At 42.1% G+C, this 27,971-nt stretch overlaps 1 protein-coding gene and 1 long non-coding RNA gene across 2 annotated transcripts; both read left to right on the top strand.

Moving 5' to 3' along the window:
* Window positions 1-27,807, top strand: LOC146662630 (uncharacterized). The gene is made up of 7 exons (XR_014913159.1): window positions 1-369; window positions 10,309-10,404; window positions 10,720-12,540; window positions 18,463-18,558; window positions 18,874-20,694; window positions 24,813-24,915; window positions 25,096-27,807. It is a non-coding gene; the product is annotated as an uncharacterized LOC146662630 (long non-coding RNA).
* LOC146662631 (uncharacterized) lies at window positions 506-2,370 on the top strand. The gene is made up of 2 exons (XM_085417583.1): window positions 506-922; window positions 1,804-2,370. Exons 1-2 carry the CDS (start codon window positions 663-665, stop codon window positions 2,072-2,074), a joined length of 531 nt encoding a protein of 176 aa, XP_085273709.1. The 5' UTR covers window positions 506-662; the 3' UTR covers window positions 2,075-2,370.
* Window positions 27,808-27,971: the final 164 nt, after the last annotated feature.

Here is a 27,971-nt window from a genome sequence, read left to right as displayed (position 1 = left end):
ACTGTGATAATGACTGCCACAAACAGAGCGTCCTCCTGTAACCATGGTTACGGGAGTTTGTTGCAAGAAGTGTTGTGAATCTCGCTGAGACAGGGAACCACTGAGAGCCTCAGATGAACCAGTCAGTCAGGTCGCTGTCTCCACTTCTCCTCCTCCTCCTTCGTCCCCTTTGTTTTTTAAGTATTCTTTAGCTAGTTAGCATCACATTAGCTAGTTAGCATCACATTAGCAAACTGCTTCGGAGCACAGCTGCCGGAGTCGCGGGTTTTGTTGAATCAGGCGTTGGACCTGCTGGAGGAATGCTCTGCGATGATGGTGGAAAACAGCCGCCATTCAACCCATTTGAGAGCTTCAAAGAACTGGCTGCAGGTATGATTGAAAGTTTGACAACACCGACGTTGATGCGTCTGTGATTTATTACGGTGTGTTCACACCGAACGCGATGGACGCGAATAAAACGCCCCAAACGCCCCTAATTTGACGCGTGCACATTCGCGTCTCAACGCGTGTCCAAGAAAAATCCATCGCGCGTCAAAATATGATATTTTGACGCGCGTGAACCGGAAATGTGGGAGGAATGTGGGAGGGAGTTGTGCCAGACCGGTATCTTTGCAAGATGGCAGCTATCGAGCTAGCGCTTGAAGAGAGAGTCTCCCTTCTCTATGTACTGTGGAGAGCAGAGCAGCAGCGTAAAAGACGTCCTCGCCGTACCTGGGTCCATCAGGTCCTCCAGAGGCATGAGCAGTTTGGTGAGTTTCACCACTTGCTCCAGGAGCTGCGCCTGGATGACGGCCGATTCCAGCGCTATCACCGTCGGCCAGTTTGAGGACCTGCTTTCCCTCGTCGGTCCCAGCATCGCCCGCCTAGACACCAACTACAGGCGCTCAATCCCACCTGCAGAGCGCCTGTCCGTCTGCCTGAGGTTAGTAAAACTATTTAATAAGGTAGTCCTTTATTGATATCTGTGCTAATATGCTAATCCATCCAGTTATACACTGCTAACATGGATGTGCTATGCTAACAGTGAATGCTGTCGGTGTTTACTGAAAGCAAACTGTGGTACAGAGACGACTCTTTATAATATTTCTAGTGATACTCAGAAGCTCTCATCAAGTCCCGATTTAATTCGATTTATGCTGTTATCAGTGTTTGCATGATAGCATGGCTGTGGTGTCACATCAATGTATGCGCTCGGTGTTTGCTGCTATCAAACTGTAGCATTAGGACCACTGAGTTAACCTTTGTAGTGATACTCACTCCTTTTTATTTAGACCTGGTTTAATTCTGGGATAGTTGAATATTTGTATATAATCCCTGCAGCTGTCAGACTCTATAGCAGGGGTCACAGCCTTTATTGAAACAGAGTTAGATAAAACTGTGAACAGTTTGGTTCATCTTTAGTTACATGGTTCTATCTTGATAAGCTGTCTTATCACAGATTAATTTTTCAAAAATATTAATGATTTAAGCAAGGAAAGGGCTACATGTCAACTCTTTATTTCTATTAATGTTTTACTTCATTCCTACCTGATTGACATGTTTAGGAATTATGAGTGATTGGCTCACTGTAGTTGTGAAAGTTGCTACCAATCAAATTATGATATGTTAAAGTTAAAATAAAACACAACTGTTTTAGATATTATCTAATATACATTTTGTAATTATCCTTATAATTACAAAATGTTTTATGTAAGATTTAAGTTTTGTGATTTATATCTGACATCACAAAAGTATTTTGGAATTTGAATAATGTATTTTGTAACTGCAGTACACATAATACTGATTTTGAACAATTTTGTCCAGGTTCCTTGTCACCGGGGACTCCTTCAGGACCATCGCGTTCAGTTTCAGAGTCGGTGTGTCCACGGTGAGCCAGATCACCCCCCAGGCAGCGACGTCCATCTGGGACTGTCTAGTGGACGACTTCATGGCTGTGCCTTCACCTGGAGACTGGCGGTCCATCACAGAGGGATTCCAGGAGCGCTGGAACTTCCCTCTGTGCTGTGCAGCTCTGGATGGGAAGCACGTCCAGACAAAGGCACCCCATATATCATATAGGAGACACACACATTGATATACACTAAATATTCATTTCATTTCTTTTTTGTGGTGCCCAAATTGATGCACCTGCTTGATTTTGTTTAAACAATTATTGCACACTTTCTGTAAATCCAGTAAACTTCTTTTCACTTCTCAAATATCACTGTGTGTGTCTCCTGTATGATATTTAACTGACATTTTTTATTGTAACAACCAACGATTTATACAGGAAAATAATGTCTATTAACAAGGTTGCCCAAACTTCTGCATCCCACTGTATCAGTATATTTTGTCATTAGTATAATATGAAATAAATTCTACATGTGTCAAGTCGTGTGCCAACATTTGCTGTGTAGTAGAACTAGTAGACATTAGTCATTATAAACATTTATTTGAAATAATATTAAAATTCTCACACAGAAAAACATTAAACATAAATATATAAAATATAAGAATTTACAGAGAGACAGGAATAAAAAGGACCAGCTGCTCTCCAGAGCAGGAACAAGGCTGAGGAGGAAATGCTCCATTGGAGACTGGTGTGGCCTCTTCAGGGACTCCAGGATGGCCAGCTCCACCGCCGATGGACCGTCCTGGGACCCGTCCCTCATCTGCCTCGGAGCTGTCCTCCCCTGTGGGCCTGTAAAACAGCACAAAACACAAAGAAATTAGAAGGCTGCTACTAGATTTTAATTTCAACATTGAAAAAAAACAATAACAGGATATAATCAGATTGGTTGTAGATATTTAGTAAAGGTGATCACAAGGGAATCCCACCGACTAAAAAGGTATCAGTGCTTGCTGTACATATCTGTGGGTGCAGCAGCAGGAGCTCAGGGACTGGGGATGCTCTGCTGCAGAATCAGTTGGTTCTATCAATACAGTATTAAATGTTAACAGGTTGGATATAATAATCGTAGAGTAGACAGTGGTCCCTCATTTATTGCAGGGGTTCTCAGAATAACTAGCCCCTGGTCACAGTTCTCACAATTGATTCTCAAAGTGCAAACCTTTGTAGATTGCAAAACGTAAAAGTATTATTATGCCGCGGTTTGTCTTCATCTGCCCGCCACTTTCGTGCGCCTTTTTCCCTCACGGTGCAGGTGTCTATTTCCGAATGAGGCTCATAGTTATGGGTGTTTTTGTGCTGTTTTTTCTATTGGACGCGATGGTTATCAAAACCAAACGTGATAAATTTGGCAAGCGCAGGAGATTTGTCAATCAGGCTGCAGAATGCAATGCTGTACTGTGCAATAAAAAATCAGCGAAAAAGCAAAGCAGTGACGGATGAACAGCGGGACCACTGTGTGCTGTTTATTAATAAACAATAAAATATATTCCTAAATGACAACATGCATAAAAGCAGAACGGTATTTGTACGTCAGTGGGAAAATAGCGGTGGCTTGCTAGCTTTTGTGCGGCTTCCCCGGGTCAGTGAAAACTTTCAAAAGAGAAATGAATGAACTTACCAGGTTGCCCGATCTCTTCACATATCTTTCTCCAAGCTCGGTCCTTTTTATTCCTGTCTCGGTACTGAAAGCAGCTGGTGTTGTACAGCTCCGAGTTGTTTGCTACCGCATTGATTAGCCTTCCCCTCCATTGAAGTATGAAAGGCTTTGGCTGGATCTGCCCCTTTGACCTAGGTAACAGCCACGTCACCAGGCTCCTGATTGGTTGTCGCGGCGCGATTTGACGCTGGAGTTCAGATTTTTCCAACTCGAGCGGTAGACGCGAAACGCGCGTATGCACAAAATGCAACACAAAAACTCACGCGCGTGGTTTTATTCGCGCGTCAAACGCGCCAGACGCGCTACACTGACGCGCGTTTCACGCGTTTTGGCGTTTTCGCGACGCAAATCTGCTTCCGAATTTTCGCGGGACCCGCAAACGCGCGTCATCGCGCCTTTCCATTGACTTTACATGTAAACCTGACGCTCTATTCGCGTCCATCGCGTTCGGTGTGAACACACCGTTAGTGATCGCTCACGTGTGCACGTGCATGTAGGTGAACGCTCGCGGCATGACGTCACACAGCTCAGTTCCTTTCTGCTTTGATGTCACAGTACGTGCCTTTGATCTTGCAGCACGTGACCTCCACTCGAGTCTATAAATAGGGGTGAAACAGCGGGACCTGAATCTTGCATTTTGCATTTTAGTTGTCGTGCGTTAAATGTACAGACCGCGATCTTCCCTTTCTGAAAGCTTTCTGAAAACGGATTTCCAAAGTAATTGTAGCGAAATTAGGTCATTGACAATGTCTGTATCCAGTGTTAGAACCCCTACCCGCATTAATTCAGAGCCTTTTTCACCTGCTATCAGCGGGTGTTTCGATAGGCTCTCTGGATTACAGTGGCGCTTGATAGAAAATGGGATCTGGGACTCTGATGTCCAAGTAGCACTGGCTGATATGATTACTGATGTCATTCAGTCAGTTAGTGCAAGCACCATAAAAACGTTACTTCTAGGAGGTCAGGACCAATTAAATGATGCATCCCAGACATACCTTAGGATAGCCGTGACAAAAATAAGCCCCGTATTGGGAGACTCTCTCTCAACCAGCTTTGCTGCTGCTCTTCATGTCACCCATGAGGAGTGTGAAAGCGCTGTGGCGCTGACACAGATGATTGAGGAGGAGATCTCAAATAAAGTCAACTCGGGTTGGGTTCTAGTCCCAGAAAACCCGGATTCTATTTATGTCACCAGAAAAATAACAAACATAAAAAACCTCAGATGCATGGTTTCTCATGCTTTCTCATGTCTGAAGAAATATAAAGGTAAGCTGAGCGGCCTGTGCATGAGGGGGGCTTTACCCACTTCCTTTAGTTCAAGTGATGAGAGTCTTGAATCCAAGCTCTCTGAGATGGGAACAATTAAAGAAATAAGTATGGCTCTCATGAGGTGGAGTACAGACAGAGAGATAAGTAAAGATGACCAGGACTGTCACATAGAACTGCAACCTGTGGAGGAAAAAGAAAGTGATGAGGTTGCAGAAGCTGAGGAGAAAGCTCAAAGTGATGTTGAAACAATCCTCAACAATCTGAATTATTTACATGATGAAGATCATGCAGATAAAGCTGCAGTTGACATTGTAAATGTGTTAATTGCAAACATTCAGTATCCTGATGCAGAAGATATCACATTAAGTGAGAAGTGTAGCTCACCCAAGCCTGCTTTTGACGTGGACCTGGTGATCAAAAAGGTGAAAGACTTTTTTGCATCATGCGCCCTAATTATAAAACCAGATGAAGTAAAACAACACTTCTTCAGGTTTGCTAAAATAGAATTTGAAAAAATGAACAGTGAGCTGAAAGATCATTTGAAGAAAAGCAAAGGATTTTTGACCTTTCAGAGACAACAGGCAACCTCCCCTGAGAGTGAAAGAGCTGACTCCAGGAAAAGCGAACACATGAATCCCTCAGAAGTTCCCAGAAAATCACCAACCTTAGAAACCACAGTTAAAAGTTCTTCTCCGCTCAACTTCAGTCAATTTATGCCACTTATGAATAGGCTGTTTAGTAAATTATTCTCGGCAGGACACCTTGACCTGACAAGTAAGGAAATCAAGATGTTTTCAAGGGAGTTGACAGAAAATGTGTACGACCATGTCGAGTCAACATATCCAGCCCCCACGATGCAAATGGGTAAAAGTCTCTCAGAGTCTGACTTCTCTAAGACTTCACAGGGTAACTGTAATGTACCCTCTGCTCCTGAGGTGCCATATGTGCTCGTAGAAGATTCAGTGGAAAGGTTCTTACAAAACCTTCTTTTCTGGTTGGAGAATGAAACTTTAACCCAAACTATTATAAATGACAAAATTTCTGGTGCCGTGGAAGATATAGTAAGAGTGCTGACCCCATCAAAGGAAGAAGTTATGATTGGAGCAGATGCTGGTGAAACAAGCGACAGACTGTTTACATCACAGTCAAGTCCAGTTACTGATCTCACCAATCAGCCAGTTTGTGTGAGTGCAGAAGACCCGGACCTGGTTTCAAATACAAGCAGTGATCAGGCATCAGTCTCTGACACTGACCCCACAGAGGGTCAAAGTCAGCCAGCAACCTCTGAAAACCCAGAGGAAGAGCTGTCAGAAACATCAGTGTCAATTCACGCTAAGCTCATTGCCAATCAATTTAGTACTCTTCTAGCCACAAGAATCGCACAAAATTTGCACAAAAATACCAGAAATCTTCTGGATCCAAAAAAATTAGACTTGGCTATCAACCATCTGACAGATTTGGTACTTTCTGAAGTGAGATGCACAGAAAACCTGGAAATTCTTAAAATGAACAGGGTTGAATTAGTCAAGGCCACAGCTGAAGGTCTTATCAAGGAGTTTGGATCTGCAGACAAGCTCTTCGATGTAATGTTGTCAGAAGATTCATCTTTTGACGACACTATTCTGAAGCACCTAGCAATGAATATTGGTGATCAGGCATTAGTGTCTCACTCTGAACCCACAGAGGGTCAAAGTCAGCCAGCAACCTCTGAAAACCCAGAGGAAGAGCTGTCAGAAACATCAGTGTCAATTCACGCTAAGCTCATTGCCAATCAATTTAGTACTCTTCTAGCCACAAGAATCGCACAAAATTTGCACAAAAATACCAGAAATCTTCTGGATCCAAAAAAATTAGACTTGGCTATCAACCATCTGACAGATTTGGTACTTTCTGAAGTGAGATGCACAGAAAACCTGGAAATTCTTAAAATTAACAGGGTTGAATTAGTCAAGGCCACAGCTGAAGGTCTTATCAAGGAGTTTGGATCTGCAGACAAGTTCTTCGATGTAATGTTGTCAGAAGATTCATCTTTTGACGACACTATTCTGAAGCACCTAGCAATGAATATTGGTGATCAGGCATTAGTGTCTCACTCTGAACCCACAGAGGGTCAAAGTCAGCCAGCAGCCTCTGAAAACCCAGAGGAAGAGCTGTCAGAAACATCAGTGTCAATTCATGCTAAGCTCATTGCCAATCAATTTAGTACTCTTCTAGCCACAAGAATCGCACAAAATTTGCAAAAAAATACCAGAAATCTTCTGGATCCAGAAAAATTAGAGTTAGTTATCAACCATCTGACAGATTTGGTACTTTCTGAAATGAGATGCACCGAATCCCTGGAAATTCTTAAAATGAACAGGGTTGAATTAGTCAAGGCCACAGCTGAAGGTCTTATCAAGGAGTTTGGATCTGCAGACAAGCTCTTCGATGTAATGTTGTCAGAAGATTCATCTTTTGACGACACTATTCTGAAGCACCTAGCAATGAATATTGGTGATCAGGCATTAGTGTCTCACTCTGAACCCACAGAGGGTCAAAGTCAGCCAGCAACCTCTGAAAACCCAGAGGAAGAGCTGTCAGAAACATCAGTGTCAATTCATGCTAAACTTGTTGCCAATCAATTTAGTACTCTTCTAGCCACAAGAATCGCACAAAATTTGCACAAAAATACCAGAAATCTTCTGGATCCAAAAAAATTAGACTTGGCTATAAACCATCTGATAGATTTGGTACTTTCTGAAGTGAGATGCACCGAATCCCTGGAAATTCTTAAAATGAACAGGGTTGAATTAGTCAAGGCCACAGCTGAAGGTCTTATCAAGGAGTTTGGATCTGCAGACAAGTTCTTCGATGTAATATCAGAAGATTCATCTTTTGACGACACTATTCTGAAGCACCTAGCAATGAATATTGGTGATCAGGCATTAGTGTCTCACTCTGAACCCACAGAGGGTCAAAGTCAGCCAGCAACCTCTGAAAACCCAGAGGAAGAGCTGTCAGAAACATCAGTGTCAATTCATGCTAAGCTCATTGCCAATCAATTTAGTACTCTTCTAGCCACAAGAATCGCACAAAATTTGCAAAAAAATACCAGAAATCTTCTGGACCCAGAAAAATTAGAGTTAGTTATCAACCATCTGACAGATTTGGTACTTTCTGAAATGAGATGCACCGAATCCCTGGAAATTCTTAAAATGAACAGGGTTGAATTAGTCAAGGCCACAGCTGAAGGTCTTATCAAGGAGTTTGGATCTGCAGACAAGTTCTTCGATGTAATGTTGTCAGAAGATTCATCTTTTGACGACACTATTCTGAAGCACCTAGCAATGAATATTGGTGATCAGGCATTAGTGTCTCACTCTGGACCCACAGAGGGTCAAAGTCAGCCAGCAACCTCTGAAAACCCAGAGGAAGAACTGTCAGAAACATCAGTGTCACCTGATGATTGGCTAATTTCAAATCAATTTAGCGTTTCTCTGGTCATGAGAATAAAACACAATTTGCACAAAAATACCAGAAATCTTCTGGATCCAAAGAAATTAGACTTGGCTATCAACCATCTGACAGATTTGGTACTTTCTGAAGTGAGATGCACAGAAAACCTGGAAATTCTTAAAATGAACAGGGTTGAATTAGTCAAGGCCACAGCTGAAGGTCTTATCAAGGAGTTTGGATCTGCAGACAAGCTCTTCGATGTAATGTTGTCAGAAGATTCATCTTTTGACAACATTATTAGGAAGATCATAAGAAAGAATCTTGGTGGCTTCGTGAATCCTCCAAAGAAATCCAAACTTGCCAGGTTTTTTCAGCAGTGTTAAAAGCTTTGAAGAAGCCGTTCAGCTGCTGCTTTAAAGGCAGTACTGATGACTAAATTGTCATCTTGATTTTTTTCAAATACCTCTTTTAAAATCTTAAAGCAGTCTGGCCTCAGAGTTAACATCTGAGGTATATTTTATTTTAAAACTATTTCATTCGACTTTAATTAGACTGAGAAATATTCTTCATCGTGTCTCCTCGTATTATCGTTACCATCACCCCCCACCGGCCGAGGCAGATGGCCGTCCCTTCTGAGCCTGGTTCTGCCGGAGGTTTCTGCCTGTTACAGGTAGTTTTTCCTCCCCACTGTCGCCAAGTGCTTGCTCATAAGGGATTATTAATATTTGGGGTTTTCTTGCTGCTACTGTAGGGTCTCTATCTTACAGTATAAAGCAACTTGAGGAGACGGTTGTGATTCGATGCTATATTACAAATATTAAATTCAGCTGAATCTTAAAAACATGTAATATAGCATCACATCACCATCAAATCAAGAACTGAAAAATAAAACAAAATAAAAAACCAAACCTACATTGAAAACTGTTTGTGATTTGTCTTGTGCTTTCAAAATATATTGTCAAATATGAAAAGCTGCATTTGTATGCTCTGGTCATTAGTGCTGGTATTTTAATGTAAGCAAACACAAGGAACATACACCGATGTGTAAGTGCTACAGATCAGCGGTCCCCAACCCCCGGGCCTCGGACCAGTACCGGTCCGTGAGTCGTTTGGTACCGGGCCGCGAGAGTAGAGTCTCAGGTGTGAAATGTATGGTTTTCAAGGTTTTTATCGGTTTCCAGCGTTATTTTGTTATCGTTTTGGTCGTTAACTCGGTTTTCCTGGGTCTTTTCACATGTGTTATGAATAAATCTTCTTTTTTTCGGTACCGGTACTAGTTTTATTTTGTTGTATTTATCCGTGACACCTTAAAGGCCGGTCCGTGAAAATATTGTCGGGCATAAACCGGTCCGTGGCGCAAAAAAGGTTGGAGACCGCTGCTACAGATGAAGATGCAAAGAAACCATGAAATAATTAATGAAATAGTGAAGTTTATGAATAAAATAAACAACTGTAGCACCGTCTCAGTCTCGTCGAATCGCCCCTCTGCTTCTTCCATTCTAGCATCAACTCTTCTTAACCCTCGTCTAATATGTGCATATTGTTTGTTGTTGTGTTTCCTAAAGTCACGAAGCTCTTTCGGGATGTTCAGGAGGCTGGGCTCGTCTGCATCCATGCCCTCTGTGGCTAACCTTAGCTCGGGAGAGTAGCTCCTATCCACATGGCTTTTCTCTGTCTGCTCTTCTGTCTGAGTTGTGCCTCTCAAACTTCTTGTGACTATCCCCGTTTCCATATTTAAAAGCAATCTCACCTATTGTCAGAAAGATTACCGTATCTTATTATAAGAGAAATTTCTCCCACTTCCTGGTGTCTGGAGTCTCTAAAGTAAGCAAATGTGGTAAAGGGTGTGGGTGATTCTGGGATTGATGCAGGAGGGCGACAGAAATAAAAAGTAAAATATTAAATTTTTGCTGTTATTGACTTTGCTTTACAATATCAAACACTGAGCCAGATGCACAATAGTCATGTACATCACACGTAAACACATGAATGTAAAAAACACAGAGGTTAGGCCATCAAAGTGTGTGTAAAAGAAGTGTTTATGTCTGTCTTGCAGTTTCTGTTCCTGTCCGAGGTTTGCAGTGGAGAGCTCAGACCACACAGGACCGCCTCACCCTCAGAACATCTCCACCACCCTGTCCACTGTTAAGAGGTCAGACTCTTAATTTGTCTGTTAAACCGATGCGGTTTCTCTTTCAGTCAGACCTCCAGGGCTCAAGCTCTCGCTCCCAGCTAATTGCAGACTCGTATGGCTCTGAATGACTTCTGATCTCCTCTGGGGAAAAAGGGGAGCTTAATTTCTTCTTCTGTCTTTCTCTTTCTAATTGTGCATGTTTATTTAATAATAAACATACAACATACAATAAACAAAGAGGGATCAAATTTAAATCTCACTGACTAGGAAGCACACAGTGTTTGACGTTTTATATTAACTTTAATCTGAAATAATTTTTGCATTTTTTTCAAGTCCCCAGTGTTTCCTGATCCTTGGAGCACTCCTGGTTATCTGCTATGGTGGAGGTGGCCAATGTCTGGAGACAAATCGTTGTTCTGGGGAGCTGCTTTCCTCCAGTTACTTTACATCAGAATAGAAAGCATGAGAACGACCCTGATGGAAAACAGAAACAGCATCCAGGAAGTGAAATAAAGATTAAGCAGCCAAATTCTAGCTCTGGTTCGATGCTTACATTTGGAGGACTCTCGACCACAAACTGAGAGAAACTCTGTGAAGATGCAGAAGCACATCACGTTTTGCAAACAAGCATACTATTTTTATAGTTAACTAAACTTATAGTTTATTAGAGTTGAGTTCCTACTCACAGACAACTGAAACATTCACATTTGGAAAGCTGACTGAATACATTTTTATTTGATTAATCTAAAGTTGTTCTTCTGTGTCTGAAAACACCCACTCCCACTTACTCAACCTGTGTTGTCGTCTGCTGCTGTGGCCTACAGTAGCAGAAGACAACACTGCAACTGTAACGAAACTGATTACAGCATTATTTTTAAAACCTTCAGTGAATTCAACGTTCTTCAAGATTTTTCAAGCATCCACAGAAACTTTGATCGTGTGCTAAAAATGCTAGTAAAGCTGACATCCATCACGAACAACCCACATCATCCTCTGCATGAGTCTGTGAGCTGAGCAGATCCTTGTCAGAGACCAAAACAGCCTCACTGCAGGAAGGAGCGCTTTCACAGATCATTGATCCCAACAGCAGTTAGACTCTATAACTCCTCAATCACGCTGTCATGAGTCACTGGACATTTACCTGGTGTGCAGGTATATGTGTATGTATATGTATACATGTGTATATTTAGTGTGTAGATGTGTGTGCAAGTACATGTCTATACTTATAGATACTTTTAGATATCTATTGCTTAAATAGTAATAGTAATGTAAGAATAATTAAATGTATTTCTTGCATTTCCACAACACTCTATCCATAGTCACATACTGTGTATGCTACTGTTGTATATAGTGTATTATCTTATTTATTTTGTAGTTGTTTATATTTTATTTGGATTTTTGGATTTTCTTCTGCTATCTCTACCTGAGCTGAGGTAACACACAAATTTTCCTGCCGTCGATCAATAAAGTCTAATCTTCTCATTGAATGCATTTCTGATGGAGATGAGACGTCATGCAGGACAGAGGTGAGGGGCGTGACATCACGGTGCCGTGACAACAACCTGGTGCTTAACATCAACAAAACCAAGGAGCTCATCTTGGGTTACAGGAGAGCAGCAGTAGCAGAGGTGGAGAGTCAGCTGCTTCAGATTCCTAGGCATCAACATCAGCGAGGGTGTCGTGCCATATTAAACCATTATACACCTCATTAGTAAAATAAAAAATGTGTTTAAATTGCATGAATTAATATTTATTAACGTCTCTTTGTGAGTCATACTGTGATAATGACTGCCACAAACAGAGCGTCCTCCTGTAACCATGGTTACGGGAGTTTGTTGCAAGAAGTGTTGTGAATCTCGCTGAGACAGGGAACCACTGAGAGCCTCAGATGAACCAGTCAGTCAGGTCGCTGTCTCCACTTCTCCTCCTCCTCCTTCGTCCCCTTTGTTTTTTAAGTACCTGTTAGGATTCTTTAGCTAGTTAGCATCACATTAGCTAGTTAGCATCACATTAGCAAACTGCTTCGGAGCACAGCTGCCGGAGTCGCGGGTTTTGTTGAATCAGGCGTTGGACCTGCTGGAGGAATGCTCTGCGATGATGGTGGAAAACAGCCGCCATTCAACCCATTTGAGAGCTTCAAAGAACTGGCTGCAGGTATGATTGAAAGTTTGACAACACCGACGTTGATGCGTCTGTGATTTATTAGTGATCGCTCACGTGTGCACGTGCATGTAGGTGAACGCTCGCGGCATGACGTCACACAGCTCAGTTCCTTTCTGCTTTGATGTCACAGTACGTGCCTTTGATCTTGCAGCACGTGACCTCCACTCGAGTCTATAAATAGGGGTGAAACAGCGGGACCTGAATCTTGCATTTTGCATTTTAGTTGTCGTGCGTTAAATGTACAGACCGCGATCTTCCCTTTCTGAAAGCTTTCTGAAAACGGATTTCCAAAGTAATTGTAGCGAAATTAGGTCATTGACAATGTCTGTATCCAGTGTTAGAACCCCTACCCGCATTAATTCAGAGCCTTTTTCACCTGCTATCAGCGGGTGTTTCGATAGGCTCTCTGGATTACAGTGGCGCTTGATAGAAAATGGGATCTGGGACTCTGATGTCCAAGTAGCACTGGCTGATATGATTACTGATGTCATTCAGTCAGTTAGTGCAAGCACCATAAAAACGTTACTTCTAGGAGGTCAGGACCAATTAAATGATGCATCCCAGACATACCTTAGGATAGCCGTGACAAAAATAAGCCCCGTATTGGGAGACTCTCTCTCAACCAGCTTTGCTGCTGCTCTTCATGTCACCCATGAGGAGTGTGAAAGCGCTGTGGCGCTGACACAGATGATTGAGGAGGAGATCTCAAATAAAGTCAACTCGGGTTGGGTTCTAGTCCCAGAAAACCCGGATTCTATTTATGTCACCAGAAAAATAACAAACATAAAAAACCTCAGATGCATGGTTTCTCATGCTTTCTCATGTCTGAAGAAATATAAAGGTAAGCTGAGCGGCCTGTGCATGAGGGGGGCTTTACCCACTTCCTTTAGTTCAAGTGATGAGAGTCTTGAATCCAAGCTCTCTGAGATGGGAACAATTAAAGAAATAAGTATGGCTCTCATGAGGTGGAGTACAGACAGAGAGATAAGTAAAGATGACCAGGACTGTCACATAGAACTGCAACCTGTGGAGGAAAAAGAAAGTGATGAGGTTGCAGAAGCTGAGGAGAAAGCTCAAAGTGATGTTGAAACAATCCTCAACAATCTGAATTATTTACATGATGAAGATCATGCAGATAAAGCTGCAGTTGACATTGTAAATGTGTTAATTGCAAACATTCAGTATCCTGATGCAGAAGATATCACATTAAGTGAGAAGTGTAGCTCACCCAAGCCTGCTTTTGACGTGGACCTGGTGATCAAAAAGGTGAAAGACTTTTTTGCATCATGCGCCCTAATTATAAAACCAGATGAAGTAAAACAACACTTCTTCAGGTTTGCTAAAATAGAATTTGAAAAAATGAACAGTGAGCTGAAAGATCATTTGAAGAAAAGCAAAGGATTTTTGACCTTTCAGAGACAACAGGCAACCTCCCCTGAGAGTGAAAGAGCTGACTCCAGGAAAAGCGAACACATGAATCCCTCAGAAGTTCCCAGAAAATCACCAACCTTAGAAACCACAGTTAAAAGTTCTTCTCCGCTCAACTTCAGTCAATTTATGCCACTTATGAATAGGCTGTTTAGTAAATTATTCTCGGCAGGACACCTTGACCTGACAAGTAAGGAAATCAAGATGTTTTCAAGGGAGTTGACAGAAAATGTGTACGACCATGTCGAGTCAACATATCCAGCCCCCACGATGCAAATGGGTAAAAGTCTCTCAGAGTCTGACTTCTCTAAGACTTCACAGGGTAACTGTAATGTACCCTCTGCTCCTGAGGTGCCATATGTGCTCGTAGAAGATTCAGTGGAAAGGTTCTTACAAAACCTTCTTTTCTGGTTGGAGAATGAAACTTTAACCCAAACTATTATAAATGACAAAATTTCTGGTGCCGTGGAAGATATAGTAAGAGTGCTGACCCCATCAAAGGAAGAAGTTATGATTGGAGCAGATGCTGGTGAAACAAGCGACAGACTGTTTACATCACAGTCAAGTCCAGTTACTGATCTCACCAATCAGCCAGTTTGTGTGAGTGCAGAAGACCCGGACCTGGTTTCAAATACAAGCAGTGATCAGGCATCAGTCTCTGACACTGACCCCACAGAGGGTCAAAGTCAGCCAGCAACCTCTGAAAACCCAGAGGAAGAGCTGTCAGAAACATCAGTGTCAATTCACGCTAAGCTCATTGCCAATCAATTTAGTACTCTTCTAGCCACAAGAATCGCACAAAATTTGCACAAAAATACCAGAAATCTTCTGGATCCAAAAAAATTAGACTTGGCTATCAACCATCTGACAGATTTGGTACTTTCTGAAGTGAGATGCACAGAAAACCTGGAAATTCTTAAAATGAACAGGGTTGAATTAGTCAAGGCCACAGCTGAAGGTCTTATCAAGGAGTTTGGATCTGCAGACAAGTTCTTCGATGTAATGTTGTCAGAAGATTCATCTTTTGACGACACTATTCTGAAGCACCTAGCAATGAATATTGGTGATCAGGCATTAGTGTCTCACTCTGAACCCACAGAGGGTCAAAGTCAGCCAGCAGCCTCTGAAAACCCAGAGGAAGAGCTGTCAGAAACATCAGTGTCAATTCATGCTAAGCTCATTGCCAATCAATTTAGTACTCTTCTAGCCACAAGAATCGCACAAAATTTGCAAAAAAATACCAGAAATCTTCTGGATCCAGAAAAATTAGAGTTAGTTATCAACCATCTGACAGATTTGGTACTTTCTGAAATGAGATGCACCGAATCCCTGGAAATTCTTAAAATGAACAGGGTTGAATTAGTCAAGGCCACAGCTGAAGGTCTTATCAAGGAGTTTGGATCTGCAGACAAGCTCTTCGATGTAATGTTGTCAGAAGATTCATCTTTTGACGACACTATTCTGAAGCACCTAGCAATGAATATTGGTGATCAGGCATTAGTGTCTCACTCTGAACCCACAGAGGGTCAAAGTCAGCCAGCAACCTCTGAAAACCCAGAGGAAGAGCTGTCAGAAACATCAGTGTCAATTCATGCTAAACTTGTTGCCAATCAATTTAGTACTCTTCTAGCCACAAGAATCGCACAAAAATTGCACAAAAATACCAGAAATCTTCTGGATCCAAAAAAATTAGACTTGGCTATAAACCATCTGATAGATTTGGTACTTTCTGAAGTGAGATGCACCGAATCCCTGGAAATTCTTAAAATTAACAGGGTTGAATTAGTCAAGGCCACAGCTGAAGGTCTTATCAAGGAGTTTGGATCTGCAGACAAGTTCTTCGATGTAATATCAGAAGATTCATCTTTTGACGACACTATTCTGAAGCACCTAGCAATGAATATTGGTGATCAGACATTAGTGTCTCACTCTGAACCCACAGAGGGTCAAAGTCAGCCAGCAACCTCTGAAAACCCAGAGGAAGAGCTGTCAGAAACATCAGTGTCAATTCATGCTAAACTTGTTGCCAATCAATTTAGTACTCTTCTAGCCACAAGAATCGCACAAAATTTGCAAAAAAATACCAGAAATCTTCTGGACCCAGAAAAATTAGAGTTAGTTATCAACCATCTGACAGATTTGGTACTTTCTGAAATGAGATGCACCGAATCCCTGGAAATTCTTAAAATGAACAGGGTTGAATTAGTCAAGGCCACAGCTGAAGGTCTTATCAAGGAGTTTGGATCTGCAGACAAGTTCTTCGATGTAATGTTGTCAGAAGATTCATCTTTTGACGACACTATTCTGAAGCACCTAGCAATGAATATTGGTGATCAGGCATTAGTGTCTCACTCTGGACCCACAGAGGGTCAAAGTCAGCCAGCAGCCTCTGAAAACCCAGAGGAAGAACTGTCAGAAACATCAGTGTCACCTGATGATTGGCTAATTTCAAATCAATTTAGCGTTTCTCTGGTCATGAGAATAAAACACAAATTGCACAAAAATGCCAGAAATCTTCTGGATCGAGGAAAAATAGACTTAGTTGTCAACCATCTGACAGATTTGGTACTTTCTGAAGATAGATGCACCGAATACCTAAAAATTCTTAATAATAACATGAATAAATTAGTCAAGGCCACAGCTAAAGGCCTTATCGAGGAGTTTGGATCTGCAGACAAGTTCTTCAATGTAATGATATCAGAAGATTCATCTTTTGACGACACTATTCTGATGCACATAGCAATGAATCTCGGTGGCTTCGTGAATCCTCCAAAGAAATCCAAACTTGCCAGGTTTTTTTCAGCAGTGTTAAAAGCTTTGAAGAAGCCGTTCAGCTGCTGCTTTAAAGGCAGTACTGATGACTAAATTGTCATCTTGATTTTTTTCAAATACCTCTTTTAAAATCTTAAAGCAGTCTGGCCTCAGAGTTAACATCTGAGGTATATTTTATTTTAAAACTATTTCATTCGACTTTAATTAGACTGAGAAATATTCTTCATCGTGTCTCCTCGTATTATCGTTACCATCACCCCCCACCGGCCGAGGCAGATGGCCGTCCCTTCTGAGCCTGGTTCTGCCGGAGGTTTCTGCCTGTTACAGGTAGTTTTTCCTCCCCACTGTCGCCAAGTGCTTGCTCATAAGGGATTATTAATATTTGGGGTTTTCTTGCTGCTACTGTAGGGTCTCTATCTTACAGTATAAAGCAACTTGAGGAGACGGTTGTGATTCGATGCTATATTACAAATATTAAATTCAGCTGAATCTTAAAAACATGTAATATAGCATCACATCACCATCAAATCAAGAACTGAAAAATAAAACAAAATAAAAAACCAAACCTACATTGAAAACTGTTTGTGATTTGTCTTGTGCTTTCAAAATATATTGTCAAATATGAAAAGCTGCATTTGTATGCTCTGGTCATTAGTGCTGGTATTTTAATGTAAGCAAACACAAGGAACATACACCGATGTGTAAGTGCTACAGATCAGCGGTCCCCAACCCCCGGGCCTCGGACCAGTACCGGTCCGTGAGTCGTTTGGTACCGGGCCGCGAGAGTAGAGTCTCAGGTGTGAAATGTATGGTTTTCAAGGTTTTTATCGGTTTCCAGCGTTATTTTGTTATCGTTTTGGTCGTTAACTCGGTTTTCCTGGGTCTTTTCACATGTGTTATGAATAAATCTTCTTTTTTTCGGTACCGGTACTAGTTTTATTTTGTTGTATTTATCCGTGACACCTTAAAGGCCGGTCCGTGAAAATATTGTCGGGCATAAACCGGTCCGTGGCGCAAAAAAGGTTGGAGACCGCTGCTACAGATGAAGATGCAAAGAAACCATGAAATAATTAATGAAATAGTGAAGTTTATGAATAAAATAAACAACTGTAGCACCGTCTCAGTCTCGTCGAATCGCCCCTCTGCTTCTTCCATTCTAGCATCAACTCTTCTTAACCCTCGTCTAATATGTGCATATTGTTTGTTGTTGTGTTTCCTAAAGTCACGAAGCTCTTTCGGGATGTTCAGGAGGCTGGGCTCGTCTGCATCCATGCCCTCTGTGGCTAACCTTAGCTCGGGAGAGTAGCTCCTATCCACATGGCTTTTCTCTGTCTGCTCTTCTGTCTGAGTTGTGCCTCTCAAACTTCTTGTGACTATCCCCGTTTCCATATTTAAAAGCAATCTCACCTATTGTCAGAAAGATTACCGTATCTTATTATAAGAGAAATTTCTCCCACTTCCTGGTGTCTGGAGTCTCTAAAGTAAGCAAATGTGGTAAAGGGTGTGGGTGATTCTGGGATTGATGCAGGAGGGCGACAGAAATAAAAAGTAAAATATTAAATTTTTGCTGTTATTGACTTTGCTTTACAATATCAAACACTGAGCCAGATGCACAATAGTCATGTACATCACACGTAAACACATGAATGTAAAAAACACAGAGGTTAGGCCATCAAAGTGTGTGTAAAAGAAGTGTTTATGTCTGTCTTGCAGTTTCTGTTCCTGTCCGAGGTTTGCAGTGGAGAGCTCAGACCACACAGGACCGCCTCACCCTCAGAACATCTCCACCACCCTGTCCACTGTTAAGAGGTCAGACTCTTAATTTGTCTGTTAAACCGATGCGGTTTCTCTTTCAGTCAGACCTCCAGGGCTCAAGCTCTCGCTCCCAGCTAATTGCAGACTCGTATGGCTCTGGCTGACTTCTGATCTCCTCTGGGGAAAAAGGGGAGCTTAATTTCTTCTTCTGTCTTTCTCTTTCTAATTGTGCATGTTTATTTAATAATAAACATACAACATACAATAAACAAAGAGGGATCAAATTTAAATCTCACTGACTAGGAAGCACACAGTGTTTGACGTTTTATATTAACTTTAATCTGAAATAATTTTTGCATTTTTTTCAAGTCCCCAGTGTTTCCTGATCCTTGGAGCACTCCTGGTTATCTGCTATGGTGGAGGTGGCCAATGTCTGGAGACAAATCGTTGTTCTGGGGAGCTGCTTTCCTCCAGTTACTTTACATCAGAATAGAAAGCATGAGAACGACCCTGATGGAAAACAGAAACAGCATCCAGGAAGTGAAATAAAGATTAAGCAGCCAAATTCTAGCTCTGGTTCGATGCTTACATTTGGAGGACTCTCGACCACAAACTGAGAGAAACTCTGTGAAGATGCAGAAGCACATCACGTTTTGCAAACAAGCATACTATTTTTATAGTTAAATAAACTTATAGTTTATTAGAGTTGAGTTCCTACTCACAGACAACTGAAACATTCACATTTGGAAAGCTGACTGAATACATTTTTATTTGATTAATCTAAAGTTGTTCTTCTGTGTCTGAAAACACCCACTCCCACTTACTCAACCTGTGTTGTCGTCTGCTGCTGTGGCCTACAGTAGCAGAAGACAACACTGCAACTGTAACGAAACTGATTACAGCATTATTTTTAAAACCTTCAGTGAATTCAACGTTCTTCAAGATTTTTCAAGCATCCACAGAAACTTTGATCGTGTGCTAAAAATGCTAGTAAAGCTGACATCCATCACGAACAACCCACATCATCCTCTGCATGAGTCTGTGAGCTGAGCAGATCCTTGTCAGAGACCAAAACAGCCTCACTGCAGGAAGGAGCGCTTTCACAGATCATTGATCCCAACAGCAGTTAGACTCTATAACTCCTCAATCACGCTGTCATGAGTCACTGGACATTTACCTGGTGTGCAGGTATATGTGTATGTATATGTATACATGTGTATATTTAGTGTGTAGATGTGTGTGCAAGTACATGTCTATACTTATAGATACTTTTAGATATCTATTGCTTAAATAGTAATAGTAATGTAAGAATAATTAAATGTATTTCTTGCATTTCCACAACACTCTATCCATAGTCACATACTGTGTATGCTACTGTTGTATATAGTGTATTATCTTATTTATTTTGTAGTTGTTTATATTTTATTTGGATTTTTGGATTTTCTTCTGCTATCTCTACCTGAGCTGAGGTAACACACAAATTTTCCTGCCGTCGATCAATAAAGTCTAATCTTCTCATTGAATGCATTTCTGATGGAGATGAGACGTCATGCAGGACAGAGGTGAGGGGCGTGACATCACGGTGCCGTGACAACAACCTGGTGCTTAACATCAACAAAACCAAGGAGCTCATCTTGGGTTACAGGAGAGCAGCAGTAGCAGAGGTGGAGAGTCAGCTGCTTCAGATTCCTAGGCATCAACATCAGCGAGGGTGTCGTGCCATATTAAACCATTATACACCTCATTAGTAAAATAAAAAATGTGTTTAAATTGCATGAATTAATATTTATTAACGTCTCTTTGTGAGTCATACTGTGATAATGACTGCCACAAACAGAGCGTCCTCCTGTAACCATGGTTACGGGAGTTTGTTGCAAGAAGTGTTGTGAATCTCGCTGAGACAGGGAACCACTGAGAGCCTCAGATGAACCAGTCAGTCAGGTCGCTGTCTCCACTTCTCCTCCTCCTCCTTCGTCCCCTTTGTTTTTTAAGTACCTGTTAGGATTCTTTAGCTAGTTAGCATCACATTAGCTAGTTAGCATCACATTAGCAAACTGCTTCGGAGCACAGCTGCCGGAGTCGCGGGTTTTGTTGAATCAGGCGTTGGACCTGCTGGAGGAATGCTCTGCGATGATGGTGGAAAACAGCCGCCATTCAACCCATTTGAGAGCTTCAAAGAACTGGCTGCAGGTATGATTGAAAGTTTGACAACACCGACGTTGATGCGTCTGTGATTTATTAGTGATCGCTCACGTGTGCACGTGCATGTAGGTGAACGCTCGCGGCATGACGTCACACAGCTCAGTTCCTTTCTGCTTTGATGTCACAGTACGTGCCTTTGATCTTGCAGCACGTGACCTCCACTCGAGTCTATAAATAGGGGTGAAACAGCGGGACCTGAATCTTGCATTTTGCATTTTAGTTGTCGTGCGTTAAATGTACAGACCGCGATCTTCCCTTTCTGAAAGCTTTCTGAAAACGGATTTCCAAAGTAATTGTAGCGAAACTAAGTCATTGACAATGTCTTTATTCAATATTAGAATCCCTACCCGCATTACTTCAGAGGCGATTTCACCTGCTATCAGCGGGTGTTTCGATAGGCTCTCTGGATTACAGTGGCGCTTGATAGAAAATGGGATCTGGGACTCTGATGTCCAAGTAGCACTGGCTGATATGATTACTGATGTCATTCAGTCAGTTAGTGCAAGCACCATAAAAACGTTACTTCTAGGAGGTCAGGACCAATTAAATGATGCATCCCAGACATACCTTAGGATAGCCGTGACAAAAATAAGCCCCGTATTGGGAGACTCTCTCTCAACCAGCTTTGCTGCTGCTCTTCATGTCACCCATGAGGAGTGTGAAAGCGCTGTGGCGCTGACACAGATGATTGAGGAGGAGATCTCAAATAAAGTCAACTCGGGTTGGGTTCTAGTCCCAGAAAACCCGGATTCTATTTATGTCACCAGAAAAATAACAAACATAAAAAACCTCAGATGCATGGTTTCTCATGCTTTCTCATGTCTGAAGAAATATAAAGGTAAGCTGAGCGGCCTGTGCATGAGGGGGGCTTTACCCACTTCCTTTAGTTCAAGTGATGAGAGTCTTGAATCCAAGCTCTCTGAGATGGGAACAATTAAAGAAGCTGAGGAGAAAGCTCAAAGGGATGTTGAAACAATCCTCAACAATCTGAATTATTTACATGATGAAGATCATGCAGATAAAGCTGCAGTTGACATTGTAAATGTGTTAATTGCAAACATTCAGTATCCTGATGCAGAAGATATCACATTAAGTGAGAAGTGTAGCTCACCCAAGCCTGCTTTTGACGTGGACCTGGTGATCAAAAAGGTGAAAGACTTTTTTGCATCATGCGCCCTAATTATAAAACCAGATGAAGTAAAACAACACTTCTTCAGGTTTGCTAAAATAGAATTTGAAAAAATGAACAGTGAGCTGAAAGATCATTTGAAGAAAAGCAAAGGATTTTTGACCTTTCAGAGACAACAGGCAACCTCCCCTGAGAGTGAAAGAGCTGACTCCAGGAAAAGTGAACACATGAATCCCTCAGAAGTTCCCAGAAAATCACCAACCTTAGAAACCACAGTTAAAAGTTCTTCTCCGCTCAACTTCAGTCAATTTATGCCACTTATGAATAGGCTGTTTAGTAAATTATTCTCGGCAGGACACCTTGACCTGACAAGTAAGGAAATCAAGATGTTTTCAATGGTGTTGACAGATAAAGTGTACGACCATGTCGAGTCAACATATTTAGCCCCCACGATGCAAATGGGTAAAAGTCTCTCAGAGTCTGACTTCTCTAAGACTTCACAGGGTAACTGTAATGTACCCTCTGCTCCTGATGTGGCCTATGTGCTCATAGAAGATTCAGTGGAAAGGTTCTTACAAAACCTTCTTTTCTGGTTGGAGAATGAAACTTTAACCCAAACTATTATAAATGACAAAATTTCTGGTGCCGTGGAAGATATAGTAAGAGTGCTGACCCCATCAAAGGAAGAAGTTATGATTGGAGCAGATGCTGGTGAAACAAGCGACAGACTGTTTACATCACAGTCAAGTCCAGTTACTGATCTCACCAATCAGCCAGTTTGTGTGAGTGCAGAAGACCCGGACCTGGTTTCAAATACAAGCAGTGATCAGGCATCAGTCTCTGACACTGACCCCACAGAGGGTCAAAGTCAGCCAGCAACCTCTGAAAACCCAGAGGAAGAGCTGTCAGAAACATCAGTGTCAATTCACGCTAAGCTCATTGCCAATCAATTTAGTACTCTTCTAGCCACAAGAATCGCACAAAATTTGCACAAAAATACCAGAAATCTTCTGGATCCAAAGAAATTAGACTTGGCTATCAACCATCTGACAGATTTGGTACTTTCTGAAGTGAGATGCACAGAAAACCTGGAAATTCTTAAAATTAACAGGGTTGAATTAGTCAAGGCCACAGCTGAAGGTCTTATCAAGGAGTTTGGATCTGCAGACAAGCTCTTCGATGTAATGTTGTCAGAAGATTCATCTTTTGACAACATTATTAGGAAGATCATAAGAAAGAATCTTGGTGGCTTCGTGAATCCTCCAAAGAAATCCAAACTTGCCAGGTTTTTTCAGCAGTGTTAAAAGCTTTGAAGAAGCCGTTCAGCTGCTGCTTTAAAGGCAGTACTGATGACTAAATTGTCATCTTGATTTTTTTCAAATACCTCTTTTAAAATCTTAAAGCAGTCTGGCCTCAGAGTTAACATCTGAGGTATATTTTATTTTAAAACTATTTCATTCGACTTTAATTAGACTGAGAAATATTCTTCATCGTGTCTCCTCGTATTATCGTTACCATCACCCCCCACCGGCCGAGGCAGATGGCCGTCCCTTCTGAGCCTGGTTCTGCCGGAGGTTTCTGCCTGTTACAGGTAGTTTTTCCTCCCCACTGTCGCCAAGTGCTTGCTCATAAGGGATTATTAATATTTGGGGTTTTCTTGCTGCTACTGTAGGGTCTCTATCTTACAGTATAAAGCAACTTGAGGAGACGGTTGTGATTCGATGCTATATTACAAATATTAAATTCAGCTGAATCTTAAAAACATGTAATATAGCATCACATCACCATCAAATCAAGAACTGAAAAATAAAACAAAATAAAAAACCAAACCTACATTGAAAACTGTTTGTGATTTGTCTTGTGCTTTCAAAATATATTGTCAAATATGAAAAGCTGCATTTGTATGCTCTGGTCATTAGTGCTGGTATTTTAATGTAAGCAAACACAAGGAACATACACCGATGTGTAAGTGCTACAGATCAGCGGTCCCCAACCCCCGGGCCTCGGACCAGTACCGGTCCGTGAGTCGTTTGGTACCGGGCCGCGAGAGTAGAGTCTCAGGTGTGAAATGTATGGTTTTCAAGGTTTTTATCGGTTTCCAGCGTTATTTTGTTATCGTTTTGGTCGTTAACTCGGTTTTCCTGGGTCTTTTCACATGTGTTATGAATAAATCTTCTTTTTTTCGGTACCGGTACTAGTTTTATTTTGTTGTATTTATCCGTGACACCTTAAAGGCCGGTCCGTGAAAATATTGTCGGGCATAAACCGGTCCGTGGCGCAAAAAAGGTTGGAGACCGCTGCTACAGATGAAGATGCAAAGAAACCATGAAATAATTAATGAAATAGTGAAGTTTATGAATAAAATAAACAACTGTAGCACCGTCTCAGTCTCGTCGAATCGCCCCTCTGCTTCTTCCATTCTAGCATCAACTCTTCTTAACCCTCGTCTAATATGTGCATATTGTTTGTTGTTGTGTTTCCTAAAGTCACGAAGCTCTTTCGGGATGTTCAGGAGGCTGGGCTCGTCTGCATCCATGCCCTCTGTGGCTAACCTTAGCTCGGGAGAGTAGCTCCTATCCACATGGCTTTTCTCTGTCTGCTCTTCTGTCTGAGTTGTGCCTCTCAAACTTCTTGTGACTATCCCCGTTTCCATATTTAAAAGCAATCTCACCTATTGTCAGAAAGATTACCGTATCTTATTATAAGAGAAATTTCTCCCACTTCCTGGTGTCTGGAGTCTCTAAAGTAAGCAAATGTGGTAAAGGGTGTGGGTGATTCTGGGATTGATGCAGGAGGGCGACAGAAATAAAAAGTAAAATATTAAATTTTTGCTGTTATTGACTTTGCTTTACAATATCAAACACTGAGCCAGATGCACAATAGTCATGTACATCACACGTAAACACATGAATGTAAAAAACACAGAGGTTAGGCCATCAAAGTGTGTGTAAAAGAAGTGTTTATGTCTGTCTTGCAGTTTCTGTTCCTGTCCGAGGTTTGCAGTGGAGAGCTCAGACCACACAGGACCGCCTCACCCTCAGAACATCTCCACCACCCTGCCCACTGTTAAGAGGTCAGAGGTGAGACTCTTAATTTGTCTGTTAAACCGATGCGGTTTCTCTTTCAGTCAGACCTCCAGGGCTCAAGCTCTCGCTCCCAGCTAATTGCAGACTCGTATGGCTCTGAATGACTTCTGATCTCCTCTGGGGAAAAAGGGGAGCTTAATTTCTTCTTCTGTCTTTCTCTTTCTAATTGTGCAGGTGAGTCACTCGGCGTGTGTGATGACCACCGCCGTCATCTGTAAGCTGCTGCGCTCCAAAGAGGCCATGGCCACGATGGACATCAGGAACTGGCCCCCAGTGCTGGACACCAGTACAGCGTTTCATTCATATCCGCACAGGGAAATCACGCTCGCATGAAGTACTTTAATTTAACATAAATGCAGGTCGTGCACAGCCGCCTCACAATGCAGTCTGAGTAGTTCTGGTTGCAGATATAAACCTAAAGAATGCACATTAAATGAAATCCTCTGCTGTGATGAAACCTGCCTTTACAGCTCCATCACTCTGTGATTTATCGAAAAATAAAAACTTGCTGTAGCTGCAAGTCTGTGGAGGTCCCCACCACTGCTTTAGAGAATCAAAGCACCAGGAAGTGGGAATAATTTCTCCTATAATAAGGATTTTTAGGTCCCTGATAACAAAAATGAGCAGATTTTATCCAGTTTGGTAACGTTTACATCACTAGAGAAGAAAATATAGCCACATTATTATAATTACTAAAAACTACAGATATGAAATATCCAGATTTTAGAGACCCAGAGAGGTGAAGAGCAAAGCAGCAAACAGAGAAAGCTTTGTAAAGTAAACAGTTTTAGCTTCATCCTTTTTTAATCCTTTAATCTTGACCTGTTGTCACCAACCTGCGCTCTGTGCAAGGCTGTCTGTGTGCGGAAACAACATCACATCAGAGGGTCTGCTGTTGTTGGCTCAGGCTGAGAAATCCAGCTCGACTCTGACTCACATGTACATCTGGGGAAATCACCTGGAGGAGCCCGTATGCCAGGTACACCCCTCAGATGTCTGTTTCCTAATGCGGGCTGAAGTCCTGTTGCCGATCCTGACGGTCTGGGGCCTGCCAGTCAAAAAGTCATGTAGCCAGTCACAGAGGGTGGGGTGCAGGCCGAGTGTTAACAGCTTGTGAGTGAGTTTGTGTGGGATGACAGTATTGAAGGTGGAGCTGTAAGTTCAGTTAAAATATAAGTACTTTATAATTAAAGTAACACACAAATCTTCAAAGACTTAATCAATCACAACATTAAACTCACCCTGTTTTTGTAGAGAAGGTGTTCAGGCTTTTTCATTATCTCCTGAAACCAGCTGCATTGGATCTTCATCCTTTTTCACTCAGTGAAGTCTTTCCTTTTGTTGCCATTCCTCTGCACTGGAAAAAAAAAATATATATAATATATTCATTAATAATGAATATAATATTCATTATATTCATTATATTATTAATATAATAATATTATATTCATTAATAATTAGAAAGTATTTAAACATTCTGGTCGTAGACTTTTACATTCTTCGTTACGCTTGGTGTCATAATCATCACGATCAATACATGACAGGGGAGGCTCTGAGGTAGGCGGGGCTGTCTTTGGTGATGTCACCATGAAAGGTGGGACCAGCGTCTGACACTCGGTGACTTTAAACTATAAATTGACAGAATAAACATTGAATCTGGGATGCAGAGCCTCCCTGCTACTGCAGATAAGGGGGCGGTCTGCTTGCCTCCACCCCAGAGAGAAGGGTTACATCTCCAGGGTCTGGGGTGGGGTGCCCTGAGGCCTCAGGGCACCCCACGGGCACGTCACTGTAACCCACTCTGGCCTCTGCTCCATGGCTGCTGGGTGACCCCTCGTTTGGGCCTCTCCTCAGCTCTTCCCAGGAGGGTGGCACGGTTACCCCCCGGTGGTCCTCCTTGGGTCTGGCCTGGATCTCCTCCATGCCCGCTTCATGCCCTGGGGGACGGGGCTATGGCTCCCCACACTCCCTAGCAGATCATTATGTGGAGAAACTTTTGGAATACATGCGTACTGATGCACACAGGTATGCACACAGGTGTACACACGGGTGTTCACAGACACAAACTACACCTTTCTTGGCTGCTGCCTCAAAGCACATTGTGCGCTGTCAATCTTACATGCTGCACAATAACATTTAATATTTAGTATCTACTGTTATCTACTGTTAGCTAGTTTATTGTGATGGTGCTGTATTTATTATGTTGCTCTTTTTTGTTTGTTTTCTCTTCTGTTTTTTTTCTTCTCCATACAGGTGATCCAGGTGTTTTGTTTGTTTTTCTTTTTTTCTTCCTCCCTTTCTCACCGTCTCCTTCCCCCTCTATTTCTCTCCCTCTCTTTCTTGCCAAGCAGTCTGGGCCCAATCTGCCAGCTTACCCAGGGGAACGCGAAGGCGTTCTCATGCTAGCCAATAGATGTAATCTCTCCTGCGAGTCTGTTCTGGGCCTCCAACTGGTAGGACATGCCCAAAACACTCCTCCCAGCAGAAGCCTTTGTCAGATGCTTGAACCAAAGAACTGGTTCCTTTGAATGTGGCAGAGCAGTAACTCGAATTCACTCTGGTCGATCAAGCTGCTCACCCTACCTTTAAGAAAGAGCCCAGTTACCCATCAGAGGAAACCCATTTTCATTGTTTTATATGTGATGTCATTGTTTTGGTCAGTACCCAGAGCTTGTAACCATAAGTGAAGGTAGGAACATAGATCAGATACTGTCCCAGTATACCCTGGAGGTCGCCACCTGATGAAGCTGACACGAAGCCTGCAAAAAGACAACCACAGTGGAGACCCTCAACAACCTGGTATCGCTAGAATGTGTCCATAAAAACCAGAAACAGAATCTATGACAAAGAAAGAAGAGGTCCGACTTCTCCCCGGCTGTACAGGGACCTCATACTCCCCAAGGACCCTGACAGGATCACCATGTACACATGAATAGGACCCTATCCCTACTTTTATGGCAGAACTGCATTGAACGAGCAACCTGACATGTTTCTTATGGACATGTAGAGTAGAGGGTTAAGAATCTTTTGCTGTGAATGACTTCAGCACT

Source organism: Rhamphochromis longiceps, linkage group LG9, assembly GCF_057381845.1.
Source record: "Rhamphochromis longiceps isolate RC_006_pf linkage group LG9, R_longiceps_female_GT1.1, whole genome shotgun sequence".
Taxonomy (NCBI): domain Eukaryota; kingdom Metazoa; phylum Chordata; class Actinopteri; order Cichliformes; family Cichlidae; genus Rhamphochromis; species Rhamphochromis longiceps.
The sequence above is the reverse complement of the archived record's forward strand: the minus strand, read 5'-3'. Positions and strand labels throughout refer to the sequence as shown.

Excerpts from the sequence above, each read along its gene's own strand:
- LOC146662631 (XM_085417583.1), top strand. The coding sequence starts at position 663 with ATGTACTGTGGAGAGCAGAGCAGCAGCGTAAAAGACGTCCTCGCCGTA. Across the intron at positions 923-1,803 it reads CGCCTGTCCGTCTGCCTGAG|GTTCCTTGTCACCGGGGACT; the intron begins GTTAGTAAAACT and ends AATTTTGTCCAG.